Source organism: Condylostylus longicornis, unplaced genomic scaffold (assembly GCF_029603195.1).
Source record: "Condylostylus longicornis isolate FDR11 unplaced genomic scaffold, ASM2960319v2 ptg000411l, whole genome shotgun sequence".
NCBI classification, from domain to species: domain Eukaryota; kingdom Metazoa; phylum Arthropoda; class Insecta; order Diptera; family Dolichopodidae; genus Condylostylus; species Condylostylus longicornis.
Window position 1 is genome coordinate 13,470 of NW_026578371.1, and position 11,311 is coordinate 24,780.

The following is an 11,311-nucleotide window of genomic DNA, read 5'->3' on the forward strand; positions in this document are numbered from 1 at the left end:
ACTTTATCTCATCCAAGAAGACTCTTTGATGACTTTCAATGTTCAGAGTCCATCGTGTTGAGCAAAGGTTATCTCAACGATCGATGTGAGAAGCTTTGTAACGAAGGAAAGGTGGGTTTCAAGTTGTTTGACTCTTTCCGATGTTTGTCTTTTTTGCAGCGAGACTCCAAAGAATTCAAAGACAATTGCGATTTCGGTAAACTATGGTGACTCCAGAGGGGGTCGACTGTCTCCTTCTTTCAGTGCACATTTGGGGTAACGCGCAAGACAGTACTGGGTGTTACACGAGTCTGATGCACGGGTATAGCGAAGGCAGCAAGGCTGGGTATAAAACTTACGAGGATGTTCCTTCGGCCCAACGGTGTCAGCAGTACTGCCAGGAGGATTCCAGATGCGTGTATTTTGTCTGGTCGGGATCAAGTCAGAGGGAAGGTCCGAATTGTATCCTGAAAGCTCAGGAGCACATTGATGGTGCAAACAAGGGTTCATCGGACAGCACCATGAATATATGACCAATACTGCCCTCCTGGCAAAACTGCAACATGTCAAACTTGTATGTTTATAAAATGCTCAGGGACAACGACCTGCATCTGGTGCGCTGGTAGATGGTAAGCGATTTCTGGATTTGGTCAAATTGATCACCGTCTTCCACAGGTCTGAAGCTGGACCTTGGTGTTCTCGAGAATATGTCAACAAGCATGAATACGGAGCCGACGGACAAAATGCTGGTACAGTAAGTGATTTTCCTCTTCTATCCCAGAATTTGAATTGCCTGCAGTTGACGCTGAAGGCGACGAACCGTATAATCCCCGCAAAACAACAACCACTTCAACCAAGACATCCAAGGAATCAAAGCCATCAAGCACATCCAAGGCATCAAGCACATCTAAGGCTAAGCCTCCCACTGTCACCTCAACAGCAGCAACTGGACTTCCTACCGGTATCATTGTTGGAGGTGCTGCTGCTGGTGTTGTCGCTCTAGCTGCAGGAGCTGGTGGATATCTACTCATGAAGAAGGGGAACAGGAATCCATTTGACGGAGAATTTGAGGGTGGGGACATGCAGGATCCAGAAAATAACAGGGACCTTGGTGTCAATGTGGAGGATGGGGATTTTCGATAGTACTGATTGATAAAAAGAGGAAAGGCTCTTGATGCAACACACGAAAGTTTATAGTTTACATGCTTGATAGAAACAAAAAGACGAACAGAGTCCTTGCTCTGTCATCTCTGGACCCGTGCCAGATAATGCAGCAATCGTACGGAGTGCAACAATTTGGTCGAGGAAGGGGACGTGGAAGGGGAATTCATCCCCAGGGTTTCCCTTCTCAGCCTTTCATCCCTTTCAATGTGGCTGCAGTGCCTCCACCACCAATGCAGCAAGCTGTAGGAGGACTTCCATCCTTGATGATGCCACCGATGCAACAACCGCAACAAATGTTTCCAATTCCACGAGGCCCACCTTCAATGATGACTCCACAGCCTCTCCCAGTTTATTCCATGGGGGCTGGAATACCGAGTGAATTTCTTCCGGAAGCTGATGAAGATCCAGCTACTAGTTCAGGAACAGTGGGGCCAATTAGAAACACAAAACTCCATTTGAGAAAAGCCGGTGGCCAAGTTTGGAGCGATGCCACGCTTGAGGAGTGGCCGGATGGAGACTTCAGGCAAGGCAGTCTAGCGATATCACTCTTGGGAGTCATGATGTGATTTTGTTCTCTATAGAGTTTTCTGCGGCGATTTAGGAAACGAAGTGACTGACGAGTTGTTGTCGAATGCATTCCGACATTTCAAGTCTTTTCAAAAGGCTCGAGTAATTCGAGATCGAAGAACAGGAAAAGGAAAGGGATTTGGTGCGAATGTTGATGTCAATATAAAATGACGTCTATTTGAATGAATTTCAGGTTTTGTTTCTTTTGCGAATCCCGAGGACATGTTAAGAGCAATGAAAGACATGGATAGGAAATACGTGGGAAATCGTCCGATCCGTGTGACAAAATCAAAGTGGAGAGAACGGTAAGCTAACGAAATAATATTGAATCTATTTTGAGTATTGATGAGTATTGATGAGTACCGATGAGTATTGATGAGAGCAAGACGAGGAGTACTTCCGTTGACCGACTTTTTCTCCTGCAGAGAAATTACTTCTGGAAGGAACAAGCACATTGGAGTAAGCAGTGATTCTGCATTGGATTCGCTAAGTTGTTTTTATACAGGATTTAGCGACAACGATACCTGTTGCGTCAAAAACATTGAAGAAATTCAAAGCCATGAAACCCATCACTGGAGGGAAGAAATGTAAGTGTCCATCGGACGCGGCTTGCATGAGTGTGGAGGAGCCGCCAGCAAAGAAATCACTGTTGATGTCATTTTGTGATCAGCCAAGGCGATTCCGCCTGCACTCGCTGCTTCCGGAACACGAAGAGGATTTCATGGTCCTCGTCCTCCACCTTTCGCTCAACTTCCCAGAATTGCAAGACAGCCGATTGGTGGTGTGGAAATATAGTTACCTTCTGATGACAATTGATCCAACATTTTAAGCATCAAACTATGGGCGCAAAGATGTCTGAGTCCATCCACTTCAATATCAAGTGAACAATACAAACTACCGAAGGATTCGATTAAATAAAAATAAGCGATACAAACCATTGAACGATTAGTAGAAATAAAGGTATTGGTAGAAATAATAAAGGACAGACGTTTGTAGAATTGTCCACCAAGGGAACAAGACCGAAGATGCGGATCACAAGATCCTTCATCAACGCACACAACAACCAACGATACGCCAAGAGGAATACCATTCGTTGGTGTCAGCAAGTTCTTTTTTAAAACAGAGAACTTGCTAAAAGAACTGGTTCACCGCTAAGCAGGGTTTAGGGTTTTGCCACAACGATTGACTCGTCGTCCAACTCGCTTTTATAAGTTCGTAAAAACTTATGAAGGCAAGTGAAGATAAGAAGAAAGAAGTGTGGCAGATGACGAGACGGCGTCTCCTCACAAACACGCGTTCCGCACTTTGTTCTCGTTTTCGATTGACTTACTGCGTCTCCATCAAAAATTATCAAAAAATTGAACTTTCCGTATACGAGAAAAACAACATTAACTAAAAATAAATTAATCCTCTCGCGCTCGTCGTTTTGCTCTAAAAAATAGAATTTGCCAAGAATTACGCATTTGGGACGTACAACAGAGCCAGGAGTTCTTTTTGTCCTTCCTCAGTTTGCATTCCAGGTAAACACATTTTCTTAATCCCCACCGGCTGTGGAGCTTTCTCGCACGTCTCATCTCCCGTTCCAACAGCCGCTACTGTATGCTGAACACAGACGCATCGCTGCCGGAAAAGAAACCATACTTACTGCTTCAGACTGTTCTCGCCGTCTGAATATACAGACGTTCAATGACTTGACAGCAGAACTCTTTTTAACTTACTTTTGAAAAAACGCAGCGGCACTCCCTGAAAGAACTGAACCCCTGAAACAAAAACACAGACCATTAGAATAACAATCGAAAAAAGAATTCATTAGGACTGACGCCAAAGATTCCCGCCGCGGAGGATTCTGTGAACCAATCTTATCTCCAACAGAAACATTTCCACCCGGTTCCCCTTCTTGAACCTCTTCTCCTTGTTCTTCTTCGTCTGCTTGATCTTCTCCTCCTTGATCTTCTTCTCCTCCCTGATCTTCTTCGTCTGCTTCTCCTTCGTCTTCCCCTTTTCCCCAGTCAGTGTTCTCCGTCATTTGTAAGGATACACTTATATTCTTGTTGCTGAAGAGGAAATCCGTACCAGGACCGCGAATAAGTGGCTCGGCAATATAATCAGATTAGTGTCCATCGGTATATAAACATGATCGTACCTTCATACGACAAATCCAACCTGTAATGCGGCAATGTCAAAGACTGTTGCATAAGCCCGTAGAAACGGCATTCCGAGCACGACATCAAATGGAGACCCATCCGCCAATTTTCCAAATACTGCAAAGAATGGGTGAAAATGCGGGGGGCGGTTCTTTCATACTCACAAAGTTTGCATGGGAAGTGTGCAGCTCTTGCCGAGCGGTCTTTAGCGAGATACTAATAGAAGCAGATATCCGAATGATCCTATAGATAGATGGATTACTTGATGTGGTTGAAGGCATAAAGGGGGAGAAGGGCCCGTCTTGTAATTTCCAAATATGAAACAAATCTTTGGCATCGAAACTAATTCGGTGAAGAAGGGAGGGAATAGAGAATAACTGGTTGGACATCGACATCTCTAAAGAAGGAAGAAATAGATAAACGATATCATTTGAGATAATAATAGATAAACGATATCATTTGAGATACTGGAATAGTGAAAGAAAAATAGATGAAAGATCGACGATCAATTTGATTCGTACAACGGAGTGAGGGTCGATGGAGAAACCCGAGAGCAATACATGTTGACAAAATCGTTGATAGACAAGCTGAATAATCAAGGCGTTGAAAACAGACGCTTGGAACAAAATTAATGAAGTTCCTAAGAGACAGAAGATAGAGGGAAGTACAACAGAATGAGAGAATTCGTACCAGAGTCGACCATCGCATGCGTCTCTGGGAATCCCGGGATTTGAAACACTTTTCTATCCGAAGTGACTTGCACGCCAAGCATCAATGCGAACCATTTCGAAGGTGTGCGTGAAAACCAACCCGATGAAGGTGTGGAGCTCCAGAAGACGGACGGAAGACGAAGACTTGAATTGGAAGTCTGTCTCGTTGGATTATTCGACTTTTCGATCAATCCTGAATGGATTTGGGACAGTAGAGTTGGACATGCACCAAATTACTTTGATATTTTCCGAAGACGATTTTTGAGTTTGAGGCACTCGAATGAATGTCATTGAAAATTAAAGTAAATTGATCATTGAATTGTGGATTTTGTTGGAGAAGCGTTTCTGTGCGATAAATGCAAAGGTCTAAGAAGAAGTAAGTGACCAACCAATAAACGATCCTGATGATGATCTTGTTCCAAACCAAGCATAGAAGGGTGGGAGGGATGTGGGCGCTAGGCCTGAAAACAAAGTGTGGAGTTCAAACTATCATTGGAGACAAGGACAGTGTGAGAAAGTGAAGATGAAACAAAGACGACAGATTGGATCCGAGATCTAATATTTGTTGTATTATCAAGCAGTTGACTCACCTAATACACCATCAGTCAATAAAGTTGCCTCGCTATTCTTGCATTTATTCGCAACGACAAATGTGATCGACGAAGCGTTGATTTTGGGACAAAGAGTTGTAGCTAATGTTGCGTCAATTGAAGTCGTTCGTCCTAGAACTTTTCAATTTGTCATCAGGGTCGCGCTCTCATCGTCTTACCGTGCATCCCATCGCCATACGAGAGGAGACGTTGTTTCGAATTGACAGTCGCATGACTCAATACAAATCCTTTCTCCAATGACAGGTAATGGGGGCAGCCTAAGCTCGACTCTCCTCGAACCCTGGAGGTTGAATCTCATCAATGATGAAAAGACTTCATTACCACGAATCAAAACTCCCCGTATCCACCAGAAGAACAAACGCTTGATCATGGGAAACGTTGGACTTCAAATTAATCTCCACTCCGTATTGATGGTTTGAGAAATTAATGAGTTCAACTTCAGCGAATTGATCGAGTGCTGTTGCCCTCACAAGGAAAGCAAACACTAGATGAAATCTCATCAGTCTGTGCCATTTCAACATTTTCATGTTACAAAAATTCACGAAAAAACAAATCGCGCGCAGTCCTTTTCTCACTCAATAAGTTCAGCCATTTTGTGTCGGTGTCTTTTAACGAGCGCTAAAGCAAGGACATGAGTCATCAGCAGCAGAACAAATAGAAGATTGACCGCATCTGCACTTTGACGGAGAAAGGATCCCGCAGCGTAACTCAGACACAAGGAAAGTGACCCGGCAAGGGCCTTCCAGACAGTATCAAGCCGTTTGATTAAAGCTTGCGTTAAACCGTCCTTAACCGCTGACCAAAAGATCTGGAGAAACATTTTGATCAATCAATCCAAATCACGAAAGACTTACGAGAAGAACAACGCTGCTTGTCCATCCATGAAAGAAAGATTGATTCCATAAGGAATGATAGGAGACGTGCGCAATGAAAAAGATTGCCGAAATAAAGAATGCTGGAGCACGCATTTGAGCTAAACGAGTAAAAAAACGTTGTTTTTCATCTTTCAAAACATATTCAGCACCGAGGCAACCCAACGTCGAGATAGAAACATTTGTCAAGACGTAAACGATTCCGATTGGTGCAATTCTGGTTTCCACGTGACGTCCACTGAACAGGCAATAACCAACGATAGCTGCTGTAGCTCCAATAACTTGAAACCATTCAAGGGCGTGAAGTTTAACACCCATGAGAAACTGACTGGTGAACGCCGCGAAGGGAAGTTTAATCTGTCCTAATGTCAACTTCGACGCGGCGTCAAGGTGTTGTAAGGTAAACATATCGAGAGTCTGCAGAAGAGAAAATAAAAATAAAAAATAAAGAGTAAAAATAAAAAAATAAAGAGTGAAAGACAATTTCTAGATCCGAACGTACTTCAGTAACTGCAAATGACGCCGCAATCGGAAGCATATCGAGTGCAGCCTTGGGACTCAAACACAGTCGCAGATTGTCCCTCCCATGCAACGCTGTCGCGCCAGTTGATACGATAAATGTGCCAAGAAATCCAACCATGTAAACGGTCTACAAGAGAACCAGGAGTTTCTTGAACTAGATGCTGAATTTGCCAAGTCTCTTACATGAGGATTGAACTCTGGGACCTTCGTTTCTGTTACAGGATTGTACAACGCGGCTTCATAAACGAGAGGATGAAAAACCGCCAAGTATCACCTGAAATCAACAAACGTTAAAAGGGAAGGGACGAGTTCATAAAACTCACTACAACGACAAAAAGAGAGATTTGGCAGATCAACCCCCCACGCCTCTCTAAGAAACTGACACCATCCACCCCAAATGTTTCGTCTATTTCTTGTAAGGCCGTCTCGGAAAAAATCGTTGTTGAACGTTTAAGTTTTGGAGAATGCTTTTCTTGGTCGAGAAGAGGCGTTCTTTGACGACCTTCGGGAGTTCCCATTGTCCACTCTATCGGACTGATGGGAACGAGAAGCCTTGAAAGTGGTTTGTTCGCGGCGAATAAATTGGCTCAATGAACAGACCATCAGCCGTTGGCTTTTTGAATGGCACCATCTCGCATCATCCAATTTTTTTAATTGGTCCTGTACAGCGGGGTGGGACAGATTCAAAGCACAGCAACGACATCCTTCATTATGTCACAAAGGGTGTTCACATCACAACAAAACTGAAAACCCGACATCAAAACATTCGACGATGAAAGATTAAAAAATACGCTTCGCCATCTTCTGGAAAATATACCGCGCCTGAAAGATGTGTTGCGCTGAAATAGCAATAGGGCGATAAAATCCTTACGCAAGTCGTTGGCCCGGAAAGTTTGAGTCCTTTTGCAGCACAAGCTATTGAGGAGCGTCGCCCAAGTGCCTGGGGAGAATCCAGAGATGAAGACGAATGCAGATGTGAGTTCTATGGAGTTCAGCGGCTTACATGCAAACCCTTTTGAATTGCCATGGAGTCCCTTGGAAGGGGTCCACCCAGAAGGGAATTAATACGATCTTTGGATAACAAAGAAAAAGGAGAAAAAAGCCGATTGAAACGAATGCTTGAAGACGCCGCTGAAGAAAAATGAAATCTAAGAGGTTAATCAGGTTGAGGATGGCAGTACCTTCTGCAGCTTGTCTCATTGAATATGGAAGGGTTTTGAAAAGCTGTTCTTTCACCTCATTACTTTGGTCTTGCTGCAAATGTCAACCATATGTAATTGTTGTTGTGGTCGTGTACCTGAATAATAAAATCTTCAGAAAATAGAGCAGCTTTTAATTCTCTTATATCATCCGAAATTGGGTTGATCCGATCTGGATTGATCCCTGTCCCAATTTCAAGCAACCGATCTCGCGCATTGATGAAAGATTCACGGTGAAATGCCGACAGCAAAGTTGTTGTCTCGTCGGAGACCTTGCCACCACTGCCAAGCCCATCCGGGATTTTGGCGAGGGATAAAATTGCATGTGGGACTGTTTTCATGACAGCATTTTCATTCAGCTTCAGACTTGATGAGCCATCTGTCTTTTCGCTGGGCGTCCTTGGATTATTTCTTGAATGTTTCGTATGAGCGAAATCATTGCCACTCGCTGATCCTGAATGTTGTTCCTTTTGGCGCCCGAAGTCGTTCGAGGCGGCGCCTTGATTTCCAGCTTGATTGTGAACCGATTTGAGTTTGTCGTACGTCGTTGGATTATCAAGTGAGGGAAGCAAGAATCCTGGGGTTGACTGGAGAAGGTCGAGATAAATATAACTCAAAGGGATTCCTTGGGCATGCAGCAGTTTGGTGAGTTTGTTTTTATCTTCCGCCAAAGGGAAGCGAATATCCCCTAGCGAAAGAAACCACCCGTATTGCAACACAAAGACTGTCAAGCCTACAGACCCATATAGGACAGTGAGATGATGGTGTAGAGTAGGGTTCCAAAGGTGAACTTTTCGGGGAGAATCAACAGCGCTGTTTGAACCTGATGACAAAAAGATAATAAGATACGAAGAAGATGAAAAGAGGACAACGCGTGAAGAAAAAACAAGACGCGAAGATACAAAAAATATATGAAACATCTTACGGCACGAATGCGATTCATTGCCACTGCAGCAGCCAAACTGCTTGGTGGAACATGACAAGAATCATGATGCTTATCCCTCGATAAATCGAATGATAAAAACTGAAGAAAAGAGAGACAGCAGCATTTTGAATTCTTCTGACTGCAGAAGTCGACAAGCGACAATTTAGACAAGCGCTTACGGCCTTGTGGGTGCGACCCGTTAGATGGAAACTGTTCCATTTGAACAGATCGCTAATTAAATCTGATTCGCTGATGACACCGTATTTACACCAGAGATCACGTGATTGATTCTATAAAATTGAAAAGATAAATAGAAGTATCAACAAATAAACTAAGAGTGATATTTTTAGATTAACTTACTCCCGCACGAGGAATCTTGACTAGAGGGAAATACATGATGGGACAACTCGGTGTCCTTTGTGCTTTTGCGAGGTCCATCAATTCCATTCGATGAAGTTTTGATGAATAGTGAGAAGGTAAACGGTTTCGATGGTCTCCGTGAAACTCTGCAGCCGTACGGGTGACTCTGTCGAAGATGTCTGTTTGATTCCATTGAGGAGTGTGCACTGGTCGTGTTTCTTCTGTTGCTGGATGATCAGGAAGAACAAGAAGCAAGTCCAACAAACGAGAAGGGGAATTCGGAACATAAGCAGATGAATGTCCCTGGAGTGCAGAATCAACCGTTGGAAGACCAAACACATCACCAACACTCGTGTATCCCTTCCTTATAGAACTCATGTATCCCTTCCTTATAGAACTCATGTATCCCTTCCTTATAGAACTCATGTATCCCTTCCTTATAGAACTCATGTATCCCTTCCTTATAGAACTCATGTATCCCTTCCTTATAGAACTCATGTATCCCTTCCTTATAGAACTCATGTATCCCTTCCTTATAGAACTCACGTATCCCTTCCTCATAGAACTCATGTATCCCTTCCTTATCCCTTCCTTATAGAACTCATGTATCCCTTCCTTATAGAACTCATGTATCCCTTCCTTATAGAACTCATGTATCCCTTCCTTATAGAACTCATGTATCCCTTCCTTATAGAACTCATGTATCCCTTCCTTATAGAACTCATGTATCCCTTCCTTATAGAACTCATGTATCCCTTCCTTATAGAACTCATGTATCCCTTCCTTATAGAACTCATGTATCCCTTCCTTATAGAGCTCATGTATCCCTTCCTTATAGAACTCATGTATCCCTTCCTTATAGACCTCATGTATCCCTTCCTTATAGAACTCATGTATCCCTTCCTTATAGAACTCATGTATCCCTTCCTTATAGAACATCCCTTCATTCTAGATTGCATACCATTCGTTCGATTGGAAAAATTGAGCTTCCATGAGCGAGAGCATATTTGATTCCAGGAAAGTTTTGATACAAAAAAGGTGGATACCATCCAAGCTCCGCCCCTGTCGAAGGTGTAGGGAGTTGCGATGCCACTGGCCGGTCTAGATGTCGAAACGTTTGTTGGGGCGATGAACTCATTGGAAAGTAGCTGCCGGCCTGCTTTTTTTTTCTTTGATCCTGCTCCAAAACTGTCCCGATAGAAATTAAGATGAACGTTCAGATATTATTGCAAAATTAAAACCACCCAAACAAGAAACAGAATGAAAAAAACAGGTTGACAGAATGCAGACGATGTCGTGAAGGGAGCAGGTGTTGTTGTTGTTATCGGGGGAACCACAAAACTCGTGGGGACCGCTGGGTCGAAAGTTGGTCCAGTTGTTGTTTCAGGAAGTGGAGTCGGACTGTGCGTTGTTGTCACTGAAACTGTTGAAGACGAATCCGTCGTAGCGATTGGAACGGCGACAGCAGTCGGTGTAGCCGCAGTCGTCGATGCGGAGGTAACAGATGTTGTCCCAGTGGACGTGGTAGTGGTGGACGTGGTAGTGGTGGATGTGGCAGTGGTGGATGTGGCAGTGGTGGATGTGGCAGTGGTGGATGTGGCAGTGGTGGATGTGGCAGTGGTGGATGTAGTTGTAGTTGCTGTACTTGTGGTTGATGAGGTTGTTGTAGGCGTCGTAGAGCTGCTGCCAACACATCCGCCTTTGGAAAGTATTTCCAGAATATTCACATCGAGATCTTCGAGCGGAGCTTTAGAAATGCATTTCTCTCTCCATGTCGCTTTGCAACTTTTGATAACTTCATCGAATGGAAGGAAAAAGTCTGTCGCTTGGCATCCAACACGAGTGATGAGATCGTCACAATTGAAGGGGCTGTAAAGTCGCTGGATCGATTCAATGAAGTCCTCAGGGCGATCAAGACACGGCTGACCCTCAAGGGTTGCATTGTTGTCATCTGAATGGATACAAACGGAAAATCATCCATCCGATAAACTCCAAACGCTTACCCTGTAAATGGCGCGTCACCATGTCATCCGACGGATAGACCCCCATGTCACGCTGCCGCTTTAATTCTCTCCAAGAATTGAGCAAGTGATCGCCACCAAGAAGACCTTCCACAGTTGTCATCAACCGTCTTCGAACATTTGGGATTGTAGGGACGGTGGGGACAGTTGTGTCCGCACTTGCTGTTGGCTCCACCACAGGGACTCCTAGTGACGTGCTATTCGTTTCTAGCAACGTGATGTCCACTCGACACTGAA

The 11,311-nt window shown here is 44.0% G+C and overlaps 1 protein-coding gene across 1 annotated transcript; it reads left to right on the forward strand.

The window, feature by feature from the left end:
• The first annotated feature begins 1,247 nt into the window (after window positions 1-1,247).
• LOC129617125 (RNA-binding protein 42-like) lies at window positions 1,248-2,865 on the forward strand. The gene is made up of 4 exons (XM_055532511.1): window positions 1,248-1,666; window positions 1,725-1,852; window positions 1,904-2,015; window positions 2,721-2,865. Exons 1-4 carry the CDS (start codon window positions 1,248-1,250, stop codon window positions 2,863-2,865), a joined length of 804 nt encoding a protein of 267 aa, XP_055388486.1.
• The last annotated feature ends 8,446 nt before the right edge of the window (window positions 2,866-11,311 follow it).